The 20,632-nt window shown below is 38.1% G+C and overlaps 1 protein-coding gene across 1 annotated transcript in view; it reads left to right on the top strand.

Annotated features, from left to right (window-relative positions):
• The window catches only part of abtb2a (ankyrin repeat and BTB (POZ) domain containing 2a), a 53,534-nt gene that overhangs the window by 31,224 nt on the left and 1,678 nt on the right, over positions 1–20,632 (top strand). The window contains 15 exon segments of the mRNA XM_036584320.1: positions 2–110; positions 6,076–6,283; positions 9,187–9,339; positions 10,796–10,961; positions 11,218–11,307; positions 11,453–11,554; positions 11,931–12,027; positions 12,947–13,082; positions 14,158–14,411; positions 15,946–16,124; positions 16,306–16,411; positions 17,630–17,732; positions 19,080–19,170; positions 19,306–19,374; positions 19,561–19,674. Coding sequence (XP_036440213.1) covers positions 2–110; positions 6,076–6,283; positions 9,187–9,339; positions 10,796–10,961; positions 11,218–11,307; positions 11,453–11,554; positions 11,931–12,027; positions 12,947–13,082; positions 14,158–14,411; positions 15,946–16,124; positions 16,306–16,411; positions 17,630–17,732; positions 19,080–19,170; positions 19,306–19,374; positions 19,561–19,674 — 1,977 coding nt within the window.

Genomic DNA, 20,632 nt, shown 5'->3' on the forward strand with positions numbered 1-20,632 from the left:
GGTCAGTCCCCAGGGGTCAGAGAGCAGAGAGGATGCCTGCGCTCAGCTGGAGCTGCGGACACTGGAGCAGGCTCTTCTGGCCACCTGCGTGGGCAGCATCTCAGAGCTCAGTAAGTCCACACCTGACCACTTCTCTGTGTGTATCTGGATATTTTGCCATTTGACCTACAAAATGAAGTTCAAGTGGCTTGAAGCAGTTTAAATGGTTTTTATTCCAGACAGATTAATTCTTTGATTAAAAGAGAATTCCATTTATTTTTTTTTACAATTGCTGCATAATTCAGGGGCTTTTGACATGAAATGCTTTGTTGTAAAGAAACTTCCCAACTCTTATTTCTTTAAAGTGGTGGTGACGTAAACCAGGGGTCATATATATATATATATATATATATATATATATATATATATATATATATATATATATATATATATATATATAATAGCCATTTTATTTAATGTCCAAAACAACGAGTGAACCTATATGTGTCTTTTGAATTCTTACACTGTTTATAATGTTGATAATGGTGAAATAGTGGTAAGTCTTTGGGGACTACTTTGCTTTACAACACCCTGCATGAACCCTCTCCATTTTAAACTATAAAAACTATATTAAAAACAAACTGTAATACAGTATTTTAGGCATCAGGCAACATATTTGTAACCATTCAGTGTAATAACTTTATATGATAGAGCTTTTAGTGGCATTAAAATCTTCGGGCATCTACTTCCCATCACCACCATTGTGAACAATTCTCAACTTCCAAATATAAATCTTATTGCTATTATTTTTCAGTAAAGAAAAAAATACCTGCAAAACATAACAGCTATTTGCTCATATTTTGAGTATATTTAAGTTTTGATATGCCTATTAAACAAATAATTAAATAAGAATAATCAAACTTTGCTGGAATAGCAACCCTTAACACAAACAAGCAGCTGTTTGAGATGTAATATTTTAATCAGTTGTAGGTAGTATCCTGAAAAATATATTTATGCAACTTTTCCAACAAAATATGATGGTTAACTGTGTCAAAAAGTTTTTAAAAGGTCTATAAAAATACTACAAGCAAATTATTTTTTTCAAGTAGAAAGTAGGAAAGTTTCCTCAAGTTTCCTCAAAAACCTGCTTTGTCTGTTTAGTATGTTACATTTTTTTCAAACCAACAAATAAACCACCACTGTGTACAAGTCTGACTCTGAGTTTCTCTAGACTGTAACATTTCACAACAAACCACTCTGAAGGACTTCACATCTTAACAATTTAAATCTGCAGAAATTTCGAAAAGTTGGTGTAATTCCCCTTTAAAAACCTAATTACAAATATTACTGCCTTATTATGTGTGTGTGTGACATATTTTTGTTTTTATTCCTCTTACAATCTGTTGTTAAAATAGTCAAACTACCAATTAGTTACAACACAAAGTCTGCTTATTTATATAAAAATGAGCCTTTGATGGTCAGTGTTTTAGGGTGTTCCCATTAACCACACTGGGCACTCAGTGTTTTATCACCATATTTGGTCCTTTTTTAGGCGTATTTAAAAAGAGGCCGTCTTTGTGTCCACCGTGTGATTGTTTTTCATGGCTGGTCTTTGCGGCCTTGTTTTAGAAGGTGTGGCTATGTTGGCAGTCTGTTTAGTTAACAGCCCACAGCTCGGGCCCGGAAACACTTCCTCCTCCCCTCGGGGGATCTCTAACACATCTGCAGTTGTGCTCGTGCTACAAGAGCATCGTCTGTTTGCTCCCAAGGTGGAAAAATCACCTCCTTTGTGCCTTGTTATTGCTGCAGGCCTACAGAGCAACACCCAAACTCAGAGCTCACGTGAGATTAAAAGCAGGTCTTTGTTGAAGGCCTAATGGAGACTATTCATCCACGCTTGTTTTGGTATTCTAATTGAGCCATAAGTAATTGCTCGGTGGCACACTTAGCCTTGAGGCAGAGGGCCTTCAGATTTGACCCCTCAAATGCAGCAGAACTCAATCACTATAAAGTCAATATCATTCCTATTAGATCAGGATTGTTCTCCAGTAGCTCCACTCATCCTCATCTCTCTCTTTCTGTGATTATTCCTCCATGTGAAGTTTATCTTTTGGCTAAGAACATCTTTCAATATTAAGGTTACCGAGATTTATTGTGATCAGCTATTAAACCATTGATTAATGCCCATATTTGTGTTTTGATTTGTATTTATTTGAGTTTTCAGAGGTTACTCAACCTATAATAGCCAGTTGCTCACTTTTATTACAGCTATACAGCCTAAACTGGTTAACTTATATCATTGTTCAAAACTAGTAAACATGTAAATATATATAATGCACCCAAACATAACCTTTAGTGTAAGAATAACATGTTATAACAATAAACCTTTGTGAAAAAGAATTGCTTATTAAAGTGCCCTTATCTTACGTTTTTTTTCTATTTTATTTTTTTTTCCCTGAAGTCCGCCTAGGATATTTATTTGGCTTTATGTACCAAAAACAGTCCTCATTCATTTTTACATGACCGTTTTCCAACCTCCTTGTCCCTTAGAAGTAAAGACATATATCGTTGCTGTCAGAACAAAACCTTCTATCTCCATTTTTTATTGTTTTTCAGTTTTTGACATAATTTGAAAATGCCTGGTGCCCTTTACATTGTGTGTAAATTTCATGATGAATGGAGCAAAAGAAATGGCCCAGAATTGCATGGAAAAAAGTCTGGTTCCGTTGACTTACATTAAAAGTGAAGTAGGTTTTTTTTCTTCTCCTGTAAAGTTACCATTTTGGAAATACAAGGTTTGGTTCCGACAGCAGTGATGTGTAAATGCTGGCTGCCCTGTATTGTGCCTTATTCAAAGAAGAGTCTGGACTGAAACACTCCTTATATCTTCAGTGTTAGTAGGTGAAGCTAAACGGCAGGCTGAATAGCAGATGTATGTAAATGTGCTGGATATATGTAAATGTGTTTTTTGTAACATCACAAATCATTGAATTCCAAACAGTCTGTTTTTACAGCTTTGTTTCCAAATATTGACCAAGATGGGCAAAAAACATCAAGTGCTTGTATTTCAAAAAAGCAAAGAAAGTTTGTTTTTCCATAATACAGTATGGGCCCTTTAACTGAAACCACACAACCGCTAAGAATACTGAGAAGCTCCGCCCTCCACACGACAGTATTTGTAAAATTTAAGGCTCTAAGAGTTTCTAATGTTTGATTTTAAGAAATGTGACAGTCTAGGACTGACAGTCATATATAATAAAAGTATAGAATGATATCAGCTGATGTTATTGGCTATCAGAATTTAGCTCTTTAAAAGGCCTTTAACATGGAAAACTGAATTTCCTCATTATTTTTGAAAACAAAAGTTTGATATAGTATGTAAACATGGTTAAAATGTCAGTACATAACATTCACTCCTCAGTCCATATAACCCATATATAGAAACTAAGCTGGGCAAACAGCTTGTATTGAATTCACTGTTTTGGTGGTGTCACGAAAATGGACACATTTACGTATATCCAGCCTATGTCCAGTTATAAGGAGTGTTTCAGCCTGGACTGCTTTTTGACTGAAACGCAGCACAGGACAGTCGATCAGAACTGAGTCAGAGTCCATTTGCATATGTCAGTCTTAAAGGCACAGTAACAAAAACTGTCTGTTTAATTCTAAAGGGGTAAAAAATGAGTTATGACTGTGTTGGTAAATAAAATCACAGAAATATTATAGGTAAAAAAAATTAAAACAGGAAAAGCATTTCCTACATCCCCTTTAAATCGATACCAGTATAACTGGCAACATAGTCATATCGGTCAGGCCCTAATGTGGAGAGCAGTGGACACTGCTTCTTCTTTTGGCTCCTGATCCTCTAATGATGATCACAGACCCTGTTGAGTGTGTCTTCTGGCTTCCTCTGCTATCTTTCTCCTCATCCTCTTCCATCCTCCTCCTGCTCCCCCTGGGAATAACACAAGCCTGGATTTCTACCTGAGTGGGGAAGAGAAACTAGCAGTGTTGATTTAAGGATCCACAGTGAAGTGTCAACTTCAGGGCTGTATATCTGAGCAGCCTGGAGTCCAGTCACATTTCCTCCTATTGCAGGAGTTGAGGAGAGATGTGGCATTGTCAGCGCCTTTTAAAACACAGAGACGCAGCTGTTAGGTATATGCTGTTGTCATTTGATGAAATATTTTTGCATGAGCAGATGGTTTCTGTATTATATCAGCAGAGCATTTTAATCATGGGGTCTTGAGAGAGGAAGTGTTTGAAGTATCTGTTTTCTGTGAAAAGCCCATCTGTTATTGAATCTCACGTTTATGGAAAGTGAAAGCTTTATTAGTTGCGAATCTGCAGACTTTCACAGGATAGGTTACCCTGGAGTCTGTGTATGTATACGACTGGAATGGAGCTGGAAAATATTTAAACTTTTTATGGATATTAACATTTCGTTTATTATGCCCTAATTTCATTTTTAATTCAACATTCTATTATTCTCTTTATTTGAAAATCTCTGTCTTTCTGCCAGTTGCCAATGAGAGTAAGGCATTTTACAGAGCAGAAGACCATTCTCTCATTTGATTTTTAAAAGGGAAGTCCAACTTTTCTGCATAATTATATCATTACCATGTAAGCAAAGTCATTCAGAGTGGTTTGGTGTGAATGTTCCATTATAGAGAAACTGGCTGAATCAGAATTGTTCACAGAATGACTCAACAGCGAGCGGCCTAACCTGCAAACATTGCCATGAAACCATTAAGCTACAGTCAGAGAACTTGTAGAGAAGAGAATCATCACTCTGTAATGTCTTCCGGGTTTCTCAAACACTAGAGGGCGCTCCCGAGGCAGTTCAAAATGAATGGGTTACGATGGAGCATTTGAGCAAAATCCTAGTTTATAAATGCGTAAACATTTTTAATGTAAAAGAATCTATTCGTTTCCTGAGCACTGAAGAGCATAAAACATTTTAACACTGCTGTTATATTTTTAAGAGCTTTTAAACTCGAGTTATAGGAGTTTAAAACTGCGCCTCATGTATGTTCATTAATGTCTTTGAGCACAAACAGCCAATGAGCTGCTAATGTCCTAGTATAGGCTAAAACTATAAATGAAAACACAGACTTACTTTGCTCTGCTTTAAGCTTTAGCTCAGCTTTAGCCTCTTTTCTTACATCTCCGGCAGAAAAGCTTTCCTTAAAAGTGGAATAGTTTCTTGAAAATGTCTCTCAACGTTCAACTTTTTATGAAGCTGAAGTCGCTTCTCATTCTCCAGCTTCTTGATCGAATTTTCCCTTTCCAGCTTAAAAGGTGCCTCAGACACCAGAATGTAACTGCTGCACCGTTTAAGGTGGAACGGGAGAATTTGAACTAGAAGATGACTTCAGCTCCGTGGCTTTTTAGTGTTTGACAGTTTCTTGTTGCAGGTTAAACATATCAGGAAACCAGCTGGAGTGATTATAGATGCAAATAAGTCTATTTGTTGCCAAATTATCAATGTTTGTCTTGAATCTTTCTGTTTGCCTTTTCGTTAGCTAGTAGCTAGGCGAAACTTTTCTGCATTGCTATGGTGACCAGCAGTCTGCGCGCCAACCTTCAGTGTTAAAGAGTGAATTAACAGTTCTACATCAACTCCAGCGTTTAAGACCGTTTATTGCTCAAACTGTGTTAGAATGATCAGAACAGCTTTATTTTACTGTTACAGATGATTATTTTATTCTAACCTAAAAATCAATTTCTGCAGGGGAGATGCAACAGGGCAGTAAAAGAGCAGTGTGTTGCTGACCCCTGCTTTAGGAGAAGGTGTATGGCCAGGAAAGCCCAGACAGAAGCTAGCAAGTGCATTCATATCATGAGCGCTAGCAATGCTATGAGACAATCATCTACACCTTTGCATTGAAACCTTTTCATGTTACTAATTCTTACACTTATGTCAACACTTCTTGATTGCATTATGATCATGTAGTGTCTGTCTGATTGCCGCAACAGTTATTTCTCGTTTTCTCGTAACTGTCATCATTTTTATTGTTATCAACATATAAAATATTTATCACTGCAATGTGTTCCATATTTTCCACTCTTTTCTAAATATTTGCTCCTCCTCAGGTGACCTGGTGTCCCGTGCAATGCACCATATGCAGCGCCTGATCTCCGGGGGGCGCTGTCTCAGTCCTGGACGTCCCGGCCACACACAGCCCCTCTCCTGGTCTGCTGATGCCCTCCACACCCTGTACTACTTCCTCCGCAGTCCACAAATGGAGTCCTTAGAGAACCCAAACCTGGAGCCCCCCAGGATGGCCCTCAGCAAAGAAAGGTGGGTTACAGGTCAGGATGTGACCTGTTGAGTGATTTAACCCATCATTTGGTCAACTTACCGCAACTGCAACTGCTGAGTGTGCTGGTCGTATAAACGTTTTGTGCAGCTGCATCATTTATAAGGTGAAATGGAGCGTTTTAATCCCGTCTCTAACTCCAAAGGGTTTGCTTAGGGACACTTTTTTTGCGAGCCCTTTCTTTTTATGGGTTTATATCTGCAAAAGCCATATTTGCCTTATTTTTGTGAAATATATATATATAAAGTACACACAATAGAGCTTCTTTTTCATTGGGAATCCTGTGAGGATATTGTACTTGTATTGGCATTTTTTTTCCCTCATGGAATGCGCATGTGGAAATTTCTGCATTTATCCTCAGTTGTGAATACCAATGGCTTTAACAGGTGTAATCATAGAGTTTCATATAGTACAGTACAGACAGTAGCTACTTTCCTGGCTGGCTTTGGGAGGAAGGAAACCAGAGACCTTTCATAAAATGTAAAATCAGCACATTGCTCCGGGTCCCTTTGAGGCCGAGTGTTTGGCTGATGTCACAAGTTATTGAGCAGATCCTGTGCTCTATTTACGCGGCTGTCTCTGCCAGATGCATTAGACTTGTTTAACTCTTAGAAGTCACAGTTACTTCTCACTCATAATTGACATGAGCGAAGTGCTGCTGTAAGTGCAGATACTAAACTTTAAATCCACATTTAAAGTATAAGAGGAGATCTTTTATTTTGCTTTGAATTTGATGAAAAGTTATCATTGTGCCTACAGTGGAACAGAGCTTGACAAAATTTGGTGAGCATCAGGCTTGACCCATGTCATCGGGTTTTGAGTCCAAAACTGACCTGAGTTCAACAAAATATTGTCTGAAACTGATTCAGAAGAGTCCGTCATCACCCAAAGTGCTGAGTAAAACCTGATAAGATAGCGCCACTTACTCACGTCACCCACAAAGAATATACATATTTACCTTTATGGCATTTGGCAGACACTCTTATCCATTTTACACAGGTAGGTGAAGGTAGTGTTAGGAGTCTTGCCCAAGGACTCCTATTGGTATAGTACAGGGTGATTGAACCCCAGTCTACAGCATAGAAGGCAGAGATGTTACCCACTACACCATACCAACCACCACATCTATAATAGCCATCATTAGATCATGGATAATTAAAATCAAATATAGTCTAAACGATACTATGACAATCACCTGTCCAAAATGAAGCTCAAATTCTCTTTAAGAAATGTATTGATGAATCAGTGCTTTTTAAACATTTTTAAAGTTTAACATGAGCAGTTTCTCTACTATAGTTTCAGAGAAATATTAAATATTCTTCCATTTCAACTATTTAATGCCAACAGTATGACTATTAATTATAAGAGCATTAAACTGTTTACGAAACACACCTTATTCACAAGACATTAGAGCGGTTACAAAGAATTTCCACTCTTTAGGATCACAAAGCTGACAGTAATGTCTGTTTCAGTGTTTTACATTGGGATGAACTCACTTTAAATGAAACACAAAACACTAACATGGTTACGATAAAAAACTTGTAAAATGCATTTAAACGTGTCTTAGAGGTAAGAATAACATCAAAAAAACTAATGAAATGAACAGCACACATCCACGCAAAAATGCACCAAGCCCAAAATAGCAGAGCATAAATGGTTTTAATTGTCTTAGCAACAAATCATTAAACAAATAGATAAAGTAACTTTTCTCTCTGATTTCTGTGAATGTTGAAGTTTTGTGGATAAACGTGCAGACTGCCTTTTATAGCTTCAAACTGATGCCTTCAAACAGTTGAAAAACATCACCAAGCTACCAAATACTAGAGACCAAATATACTCTATAGGGTTTAAGTTTGGACTCAAAGCTGTCAGTAAAAACCATTATATTTTTTGCACAGTAGTATAGATAAAGAGATGCATGTTAATTACCAAAATGTTGAATGCTGGCAAGCTCTACCCTCTTCATTACAAAACTCATAGACAGCCAGTAGAAAGTAACAGTCACTTCCTCAATATGCTTTGCGAATAATGCCTAATTACTTTAATGCATTCTTTTTTCATGGCAATCTGCTTTTTTTAAGAAATAGAGTAGATTAATGAAGGATTTCTGCTGTAAATGCATTTTTACAGTCTACTTTCATGAACTGATGCTGTTTTATTTCCTATGCATCCATTATCACAAAAGCGTGGGGATCATGAGTTTCAGTGCCTCTGTTAACAAAAAGTGGGCTACTCTAGCATGCCAGATTAAAAATGTTATGATAATGAACATAGGGAGAAAGTAGGGAAGAATGAAGAGGTGAAGAACCAACGGGAGGCGGGCTGTGAGTACCCAACATGAAATTTGAACCTGGCCCAAGCCCCACTCATATTTGGAAAATGACCCCTGAACCTGACTTGAGCCATCGGGTCCAGACAAACTTCAAGCTCTAGTGTACAGGCTTGTTTTGTAGGGGGGAAAAAAACATCCTTTTGCTCCATTTGTTGAAATCAAAACAATCAAAATAAGTGCAACAACAAACTTGCCTATAGAATCTACATCTAGTGTAAGTCACTATGTAATAAAATATATATATATATATATATATACACAACTACGTTTGAATAGTATAGCAAAACAACAGCTTCTAAGGATCAAACAGGACATTACTAACATTGCTGGAGTGAATGGTCAGCAGGTGGTTAGGCTCCCTTCTAGCAGCCAGTATAATTACATCACTTTCCGCTGTTGACCCTTGCAGAGCTCTGCCAGACAGTGTGTGTACAGGTGTGTAGAAAACAATGCATTGTTGCATCATTACGTTGTAACCCAGAGGCAGAGCAGAAGTTGCCCAGTGAAGGAGGCAGAGTGGTAAATAAGAGAGGAATTTGTTCTCCCCTGCAGGCCCTTCCCCTTACTGCCCCCTCTGATGGAGTGGATGCGGGTCGCGATGGTTCACGCTGAGCATCGACGCAGTCTGTTTGTGGACAGTGATGATGTGAGGCAGACGGCCAGACTTCTACTGCCCGGACTGGACTGTGAACCAAGACAGCTGAAGTAAGAAAAGCTGATATTTCCATCACCACTGTCTGATTAAAATGGTATAGCTCTTTTTATCACTAGTGTCAGCAATGTGTGATAAATGGACCAATAAAATTTGTCCAGAATGACCTAGGATAAAATCTTGTTACCCCATTTAACCCCATTTAACCCATTTTCACAGTAGCCGCAAAATGCAAATGCAATTTCTGCCTGTTTTGGAGGAGGTCACTCAGTTGAACCATGCATTTTTTCATCAGTAATGTTAATGGGATGTGTTGTGAGAAATGTGTATGATTAGCAAAACCAGAAGCAAACTGGATTTTGTCTTAATTAGGGGTGCAACGATTATTCGACTTAGTCGACTAAAATCGACAACCAAATTAGTTGGCAACTAAATTAATAGTCGATAAGTTGGTGACATCATCACGTGCGTTTCTCACTCTAACTAGAAATGTTTTGACATTACCGCTTACTGGAGAGTTAACAAAAGCGTGATGGCAGCCTCAAGAACGAAAAGTGTGGGAGCATTTCACACTTAACTCCAAAAAAAAGGTTGTTAGCTGTGCTGTTTGTTGGAGCGTCAGAAGAGGAAACATGTCGGCTCACTGGATGAAGATGATTCATCTCGGTAATATAGCTGTGCTAGTGAGCTAGTTAGCTAATGTTAATGTTAAAAGCTGTCCTACTTCATGTTATGAGCTGAGCTGTAATATCATCTGTAGAAATGCGGTTCTCTGGAATCGTTAATGAGTTGGAACGGAGAAGCAAGTAACTATTATACACAATGACTCTGTTCACTTTCAAATAACATGTACAGTTTTAAACACTGCATCGTTGTCTTAACGTCGAGGTCACCAGTGCGTTCAAAATGAACATAACATGCATGAACGTTCATCAAAATAGTGAATTCTTAAATAGTCTTTATTTATTTATTTATTTATTTATCTTTATTTATCTTTTATTTATTATCTTTATTGTCTTGATTATTAGTTAGCAAATGCATAAAACAACCTCAAGCTAAATTTAAAAGCTAATGGATACATAAGAGTTATTTGGTAATTAATCCGAATAATTGATTATTCGTTTCAATAATCGATATATTATTCGCAAAGAACTCTTTAATCATACAAAAGGTTCTTTGAGTGTTCATGGTTCTATATAGAACCATTTTCTTTACTAAAGAACCATTAAAGCACCTTCTTTTTGGCTTATTTTTTAACCTTTTTGCAATGACAGTGACTGTCGTTCCAGCCTACAGCTCAGGAAATATCTGCATATGCCATTTCAAAACATTCTTATTGCTCTCTCTCTCTCTCTCTCTCTCTTCTTTCTTTCTTTCTTTCTTTCTTTCTCTCTCTCTCTCTCTCTCTCTCTCTCTCTCTCTCTCTCTCTCCCTCTCTCTCTCTCTCTCCCTCTCTCTCTCCCTCCCTCTCTCTCCCTCCCTCCCTCCAACTTTCTACCTCTTTCTCAGGCCAGAGTGCTGTTTCAGCTCTTTTAAGCGCTTGGACTCGAAAGCTGCGACAGACAAGTTCAATCTGGATCTGGGCTTTCGAATGCTTAACTGTGGACGCACAGATCTGATTGGTCAGGCTATCCAACTGCTGGGTCCAGATGGAGTCAACACCATGGATGACCAGGTCAGAGCCATTCCTGCTAGCTCTTCTCTTAACTTTCTAAATCCAAATGCCTCCTTATCTTATCTAAATGCCCTCTTAAATCCAGGTCCACGACTTTGCATAATATAACAGCACAGTATCTGACACTGAAGAAGATGGTCAGTCTGCCGTTTGAACTGAGCCAAAGGGCAGAGCTCTGGCTCTTTTTAAGGGTCACTTGGCCACAGTGTGGTATGAATATATGTAACGTCTTTTGTGTTTCTCTATGGGGATTTAGGGCATGACCCCTTTGATGTATGCCTGCTCTGCTGGGGATGAAGCGCTGGTGCACATGCTCATTCATGCAGGGGCCAACCTGGATTTAGCTGTAAGGACTGGGAATTATTCTGTACACACATCACTCCATTACATGACAGTCCATTTGTAGCAAATACCTTGACATGTTCCTTACAGAAATCAAATGGGTTTTTAACTGAAGAGTTTGTGTTTGTTCTTCTTGCTCCTTACTGCAGGTGCCCAGCTGCTCTTCAAAGCACCCCTCTGTTCACCCTGACAGTCGCCACTGGGTGGCGCTCACTTTCGCTGTGCTGTATGGACATATTTCCGTGGCACAGGTGTAAATCCTTATACACTACATACGATGCACAATACGTATACGATTTTTTTAGTGAAGAGATAATAGGGTGCATATCATCACTGTCAAAAAGCAAGTATCTCCAAATTATTACCTGTACAACATTTTAAACTTTTAATGCAAATTATTGTTAAAAGAAAAAAAAATATTCCAAGTAATTATGAAGGATTTCTGTTGATCCATTCATCATAGGATTTTACACATTATAAAGGACAGCTACTGCATTCAAATGATGCAGAAAAATAAATTTTTTTTTGTTGTTTCTTTGTTTTTGTTTTTTTTTTTGTTACAGACAGCCAGGTGTTCTGAGGAATATCCTGTTGTTAAATTGTTAAATAAGAGTTGTGTAATTTCAGCTGCTGCTGGACATGGGAGCAGACGTGGAGGGCCGTGCCCTTAGGACTGGACACCAAGGTTCAGCAGAAACCCCCCTCCAACAGGCATCTGCTGCAGGTGAACATTACACAGAGATGAACCACAAACCGTTACTAAAATCTGATTTCTTGAGCCACTTTGGAAGTTATTGTTAAATATTTCATATATGCACATATATGGATGTTGATATGGGTTATTAAAGTCCATTGTGCTGTCAGTGGAAAACTCTGACCATTATGTTGACTGACAACCATAGCCTCCTGCTAATCAATTAACAACATCCCCTAACAATGGTGAAATGACTGTATGGTATCCTGTAGTTTATTGTTTTTTTTATTAATTGGTTATTTCAGATGAAACTTTGATTGGTTGAGAAGCGTTCTACCTGTGTTGTTTTTTAGATAACGTCACTATCATTCTGCTGAGCACTTGATGCCAAGTTATGATTTGCTTTATGCTGCATCTGACCTTTACTAAGCGTCTCCTTTAGCACAGAAAAGGGACACACCAGATGACTTCTGTAAGACTACATTTGACCTGCAGCCCATTTGGTCATTTCTGAACCTGTCGTTCTGAGCAAGCATATCTGTTGGCAGCTTTGATGGTGGAACAACTAAACTGGAATTGCCAGAAATGAACAGAATAGAATTTGGCAAACGAGGCGCACTGTTTAATGCTTTACAGACTGTCTGGGACAAAACAGTCTTCAGTTTAATATAGTTAAGCTGAACCTGATGATGTCACAGCTTTATCAGTAATGCTAAAAGCTACCATTTCTTTGGTAGAAGGAATTGTCAGTATTAAAGCACATTTGATACAATGTTTGAGGATTTTCTTTATTTTGCAGAACTCTTAAAAGCAAATAGAACATAGCCTGTGATATTATTCATGAAAACACACTACCTTTCATGTTCTACTGCTTAAATATAGCTTATATAGAGTAAATGGTTTATGAATTTATGTATGAAGTCTGAGTGAAATGTGTTTGTGTGTTTAGGAAACTATGAGATGGTCAGTTTGCTGCTGTCCCGTGGTGCTGACCCCATGTTTCGCGTGCATAGTGGGAGCACACTGACATCATCACTGTATGAGGATATGAACTGTTTCAGTCACGCTGCAGCACATGGACACAGGTAGAGTAACAGGACATGAGCCTGGTGCATTTGTACCTGCACCACATAAACAACCACATCACTGCTAACAAATAGTGCAAGTCAACAGATTGACAGTGGTATTTAATTGTATGTCTATGCAGTAGACCTGTAAGGTGCAGTAGGTGGACCCCATCAAGAGGTCAGTGAATGGAAGTGAAGAATAGATGAGTGTAGTAAAATGCATATAGTCACAGTGCCTTACTATGCATAGTCTTGGAACTATAAAAGACTTGTCTCAGTGGAGGCACCCCATTTACAGATTCATTCACAGGGTGTTTGTTTTTTTAAACCGCATTAGACATTTGTTTAAGTTAGTATATACCTAGTTTATTTGGGTGTCTTCAACTTTATAATCAGTAGTTTTTTGTATTTATGCTGTTTCATTAATTTTGTTCATTTTTCATTTTCACTCAAACTTCACTGTTTCACTTTTCCAATGTTTTGCTTACCTTCCCCTTTGAGCTTCTGTACAGTACTGTGCGAAAGTCAGAGAACACCCCTTATTTATTTAATTGCCAGTCAAAATCACCACTAAGTACAAGTTATTAATTTTTCAATGTCAAGGAAAAAGGCAGAAAACAAATATTTAACAGAAGTCTTAACAACTAAATATAATATCAATTTCTTTTATTGAACGTGTCCACCCTTTTTTAGAAGACTTGTTGGTTGCACTTCCTGCTTCTCACGATCCAAGTGGTCCCAACGTCAGTGTTAAGGTGGTCAGTCCATCGTTCTGAGAACACCCGCAGATTCTTTGTCTGATTAACAAGTGTTATATTAGTACTGGCTTCCTAACAGCTACACATCCTTTCAGACCCATAGTGTTGAGTTCCCTCCTCACAGTGGAAGGATGGACAGAAACACCTGTGGATTTTTCCAGATCTGAAGCAGCTTGATTTTCTCCTCTCTCTCAAAGAAGAAAGCTTTAAGTACTGTTGTCTCTGACTTTTGCTCAGGACTGTAACTAAATATGAAGTGCTGTTTGAATAAAGACCGTTATTCATGTAGTTGAGTCCATGACTGCATATCTCAAAAGTGCTGTTCTGTCCTGTAGGAATGTGTTGAGGAAGTTACTGAGCCAGCCCCACAGGCTGCAGGAGGATGTGCTGTCTCTGGAGGAGATCCTGGCGGAGGGGGTGGAGGGGAAGCCGAGGGAGGAGGTTAAGGATTCGCTCCGCTCTCACTCCTCCTCCAGCAACGGCGGCGTCCCATACATGTCCAAGGCCCAAAGCCGAGCCCTACAGGAGGCCAGCCTGCACAGTGCTGAACATGGCTACCTGGATGTGACCATGGAGCTCCGAGCACTCGGTATGGCTTGGTCAGGGGTGTAAAAATCTGCCCTCACAATAACGAAATTATAATAATTATTACTGATTATTTTAGTTTGACTCAGAGCTTTATATACAGGGTGATTCAGAAAGTTTCATCTGATTTCAAAATGATTTATTTTATTTGTAAATCTTTACAGAACAATGCAGTAAATTACAAATTGTTTAATTGAGCATAAAGTTTATTGTGTAATTTTGTAAGTGCTTAATATGAACCTCCTCCAGCTGTACGGACAACATCAACTCAATATTCAAATTCATCCCATACTCGATTGGGCATGTCGGGTGACACTGTACTCACGGTTCTTTCAATGCAATTTCGGAGATCATCCAGTGTTGTTGGGAGTGGTGGCACATAAACAGAATCCTTAACATACCCCCACAGAAAAAGTCACACAGCATGAGAACTGGTGATGCTGGTGACCTTTTTCTTGGAATTGTTGGTACCAATGACGAATGCTCTGAGCTGTACTCTGTGACCCCCACTTTCAACTGGTATGTGATTGGTTCCTAAGTGCCTCACGGTTGTAAAAATATGGCGCTTTGAAGTAGGATGAATCTTTTTGAATCACCCTGTCTATATATATACATACATACATACATCATCTAAACCGCTTATCCTTCTGGGTCGCGGTGGGGTGCTGGAGCCTATACCAGCTGTCATTGGGCGGAAGGCAGGATACACCCTGGACAGGTCGCCAGTCCATCACAGGGCAGATATATATATATATATATATATATATATATATATATATATATATATATATATATATATATATATATATATATATATATATATATATTTTATTAGCTCACATTTCTGTGTTTTATTACAGTGGATAAGGTGCAGATGTCTTTACTGATTGTCAGATCAGTATAAACGTGTTCCCTCACGTAACTGATGAAATGAAGTTTATTCAAACAACATCTGAGCATAGTTACTAGCTGAATGAGGTAAACAAGGTCATTTGCTCTGTCCGTCACTACAGCCCAGCCAAGCTGTTGGCTGTAACACCTATATATAATGGCATTAATCCTACATTTGTGACAAAATTCTAAATCTTTAAGCCCAGAGGTGGTTTAAACACCTAAAATTTCTAAGTACTGAGAGCTGAAATCATAACAAGCGTATCCAATGTGTAGTGTTTTGTTAGTTGCTGTTTCAGGTGTGTAGTTTTTGCTAAGAAAAGTGGCAAGATCAAAACAGCTTTCCACTTAATTTTTAAGTTTATTAAGTTTATTTAATTTATTTAATTTATTTTAAGTCATTGCAAATCAACAAAGTATATATAATACACTGAATATACATTATATTTACACAGTAGTGGAATAAAGACAGTAAAAACAAGCAAATACTTTGTTGAACATTGATTAATATCAGCCAAAGCTACTCAACAATCAGATACTGATTAAAGGCTTTGATTATTTATTTATTTATTTATTTATTTATTTTAACATTCTTCTATATCTGAGCAGAGCTGAACTTGTGCTGCATTTGTTTGTGTCTGTTTCAGGTGTGCCGTGGAGGCTGCATGTGTGGCTGGAGTCCGTGCGCATTGCTCAGCTACAGTCCAGGACCGAGGTCACTCTTTCACTGCTGAGAGACTTCACCTCCATGTGGCAGGAGAAATACTGCGAGGAGCTCATCTCAGATGGCCTGCCACTGCTTTTCTCCATCTTTAGAACCACCAAGGTAAAGAACATAACCACAGCCCTCAGGAAACAGTTATAGGCCCTGGTTAAGCCCAGTTCCAGACTAAACCACACTGTTAGTAGTAATTCAGCATAGCAGATCCTTTATTAGGCTTAATCCGTGTAGATGATGATGAATTCTGTAATGTAGATCAGTGATAAGTGTGTCCATGTTCCACTAGAATAAGGAGATCCGTGAATGGCTGGGAGTTGTTTGGAGCCACTGCTTTGGCTCTGCTGTGTTGCCTCCTATTCCTGCAGTGAGGAACACACCTGCTGCTCAACTGGGTAATGCACATCACTTTATCCACCCTGTCCAGTTTATCTGCAAGGTCAAGCCTATTCTGTCTCTATTCTCTATTCAGTGCAGTCATATACACTGGCCATTAAAAGGAACTCTTCGCTTTCCAAAATGTTTTTAATACATGAGCATGTTTACTTTGTTGATTTGCAATGACTTAAAATAAATTAAATAAACTATTAATAAAATAAATAAATAAAATATTAAGTAGGAAGCTGTTTCGATTTTTGCCAAAACTGCACACCTGAAACAGCAACTAACAAAACACTACACATTGGATACACTCGTTATGATTTCAGCACTCAGTACTTAGAAATTTTAGGTGTTTAAACCACCTCTGGGCTTAAAGATTTAGAATTTTGTCACAAATATAGGATTAATGCCATTAAATATAGGTGTTACAGCCAATAGCTTGGCTGGGCTGTTGACGGACAGAGCAAATGACCTTGTTTTACCTCATTCAGCTAGTAACCATGCTCAGATGTTGTTTGAATAAACTTAATTTGATCAGTTACGTGAGGAAACATGTTTATGCTGATCTGACGATCAGTAAAAACATCTGCACCTTATCCACTGTAATAAAACACAGAAATGTGAGCTAATAAAATCTGCCAGCTTTGCAGTTGGAGCTGCAGCACTATGGTTTAAAACTGGCTTCAGGATTAAACTGAAGTCCTGTTCAAACTTCCAGAATTGTACCTATTTGTCTGGCAAAAGGAATCGTTCTGAGACACCACGACCAGCATCACACAACTCTGATTACTATCAGTACAGTATTATAAACATTACAAAGTTCTGGATATCCATCTTACAAAATATAGTTACATCCCAAGCAGAGTCGCAAAGAGGAAGGATTTATATGATTCCATTCTAGTCTTCTCAAGAGGATTATGATTTTTGAATGATAATTTCTAGCTGGCCTATATTATGTAATACCTGTTTTTATGCCTTTTGTTATTGTGCTGTCAGCCTACTGTAGTAATCACTGATAAGCGTTATTTATGTCTTTGACTTGTTTATACTTCTCTGTCCCTGCTGTGGAAGAAAAAAAATAAATAATAATAATAATAATAATAATAATAAACAGCATTCAGAATATTCTAAAAGAAGGCATCGTGTCCCCAAACTTTTGACCAGTAGAGTTCCTGGCCTTTAGCTGAAATGCATTCATGTATTATAAATGCATGTGTTGTTCTGCTCAACAGATGCTCATTTCCTGAATAACTCTGAGATGTCTGATGTGACGTTCCTGGTGCAAGGCCAGCCATTCTACGCCCACAAAGTGCTTCTCATGTCTGCGTCTCAGAGGTGAGCGACCAGAAGAAGCTCAGTTTTATAACCTGCACAAGAGAGTAGAGCAGCCTAACCCTGTACTCAAGTAAAAGTACTGTTACTTTACTAAAACAGTAACTCAAGTAAAAGTAACAGTAACTTTCCAAAGAACTTAAGTAGAAGTACAAAAGTGTCAAACAAACTCCTTCAGTACTGAGTAACTTCTCAGTGTATCCAGCATCCATCAGCACAGGAACTGAAGTTTGTTACGTGCAATTCTTCTATTTTTTGATGTCCTTCATCTCAGGGTTAAAACGCTAAAGCTCCAGAGTCAGAGACATGACCGCTCATAAAGAAGCACAGCGTAACGTAATGAAATAAAGAATAAAAAGGGAATTATTAGCTAAATGCAACTAAAATGTAACAGAGAAAAAAGTAGACGGCTTCCCTCACACATATACTTAAGTGGAAGTAAAAGTTTTATCATTTGAAAATAGGTCTACTCATGAAAGTACACATCCGTTAAAATTAGGAATGCACTGAAATTTCAGTCACTGGAACATTTTGGTTTCTGGACAAAAGAGAAAAAGGCATGACAAAAAAGATTTAAGCAATAGATTAATCCACAACAATGTGTCAGAATTCAGCACTTAATACTTAAAAACGACACTTGATTTTAATGGTAATGGACAAGAGAAATAGTGAATAAAACGCTGTTTGTTTACTTTCCTGTGGTGGTCAGCACAGATACATTCAAACAGTCTGAGCAGTGAAAAAAATGTCAGCAGTGTTTACTGTTTCAGGATTTCTATGAAGAACATCAGATAAGCAATTTGTAATTTTTATGCCAAATATCATTGCAGCACCCAAGAACTTCTCCACTACAGGTTTGATTCTAATTGAAAATACATCATCCCGCTCGGCGTCCAGAATACAGCAGAACAGAATCAGAAAGTCCACACTGACGCCATCCTTAGCCTCTGTTTATAAATGATGAAAAATTCACAAACAACAGCCAAAGTGCAAAATATAACAAAAAATAACAGAATTCATTGCCTTGAATGACCAGCTGATCTCTGATGTCAAGGGCATTGGATTTCATGGCACATACAGTACTTTTTTGCACTTTTTTATACTGTTTTTTATTTATTGTCAGCTCAGATTTGTCCTACTGAAAGCAGATTTTATCAATAATAAATGTGTTTACTTTTATGTTTAGTATGTCCCTTCAAAATCATAAATAAAGCTCGGTTTTTGTTTTCAGTGCATCACTAATCCAAATTGTACATAGAACTCAGTAAATATAACTGGTTAATACCCTCCTCAATGATAATGTGATTATAGACGCTGAATTGTCTGTGTTCCCCTTAATTCCATCCCAAGGTTCAAAGAGCTGCTCAGCGTTTGCAGATCCAATGGCACAGCGGACCATAATATCATTGAGCTCACTGACATCAAGCACAGCACTTTCCAGGTGATTGTGCTTCAAGCACAGCACACACAAAAATGAAAACTAAATATGACCAAACTGTATCATGCTATATTATTGTTTAGAATATTGCAGTAAAACTGTGTCTGTACAGAAACATAAAACTGTCTGTTCTCTCAGATGCTGATGGCTCATCTGTACGGTGGAGTAGCTGGGAATTCAGAAGCGTCTCTCTCAGATATGTTAGAGGTAAGAGAATCAACACAACATGCATCCAAAGGCGTCATCTGTTACTGCCTTGAATGGTTTCCAGGACAGAAAAGCTTTGTCCTTGACAAAAACAGCATTTTCAGTGTTTTTTGTTTCAATACACTTAATCTGTGTTGAAAGGGGTCCAGTAAATGAAGCAGAACCTGAACTGTGTTTCATTTTCAGCTCCTGCCCGTGTCTCACTCCTTCCAGCTCAGCACCCTTAAGAGGCACTGTGAAGTCCACTGTGCAGAGAGGATGACCCCCCGCAACGCTGTCCTCATCTACCACACAGCCAAGGTGAGCACACTTGAGAGCTCGGTGGTCCACAAGTACCGGCATGTGGGCATTTTGGTGCCCACAACATGGTTCTTGTGCCAGCTACATATAGCTAATGATTAATGTATTAAATTACAATTAATAAAATTCTGAAAAATTTGCTTAATATTTTAATAAAAACAAATGATAGAACAGTAACTTCTCTATATGTAAAGTAGGTATGTGGTATTGAAGGGCAATTCCACCAATTTTTAAAAAATTACCGCATAATTAAATTGTTAAGATGTAAACAAACAACCATTCACAGTGGTTTGGTATGAAATGCTCAATACTTGATACAAATCGGGTACAAATGCACTGCCTAATGCGGGAAACATTGTTTCACCACAGTTTTGCAATAAGGTTTTGGATTAAAATATATATTTTTAAAATCCATTCATGGTGGAGAGATGCGTGCAGGGTGCTGTGATGCAATGAAAACGTATTTTGCGGATCTGCTTTTATTAAAGACATGATGATGTCTGGTTCCTATTATCACCACTGTAAAGAAATCAGAGTAAAGTTCTCTACAAATAAACTCACATCAAGCGACTACTTGTTTACATATTGACTTTGTTTACATCTCAGCATTGAATTATGCAGAAATTCCCCTTTAAAGACCAGCTGATGCAAAATTAAAGCAACACTCTGTAGACCACCAAGGACGTGTTGTTATATTGAAGTCAGCAACAGGCCCAAATAAGGAAGTCCAAGTCTGAATTTTTGTCTATCATTTTTGAAAATTGGCATAAGCACAAGCTGTGGTCAACAAAAATATTGCAAAGCTGTGACATTTTATACTGTGTACATTTTCCCAACGAATGTCACTGGATCCTCTGAATTAAAAGGTTATTAAGTAGTTGTAACATGAATATTGCTAAATGTGAGCAAACACTGCTACACACTGAACTGACATCATAACACTGGCAACCTCACCAAT

The sequence above is a fragment of the Colossoma macropomum genome, unplaced genomic scaffold, assembly GCF_904425465.1.
Source record: "Colossoma macropomum unplaced genomic scaffold, Colossoma_macropomum, whole genome shotgun sequence".
Taxonomy (NCBI): Eukaryota; Metazoa; Chordata; class Actinopteri; order Characiformes; family Serrasalmidae; genus Colossoma; species Colossoma macropomum.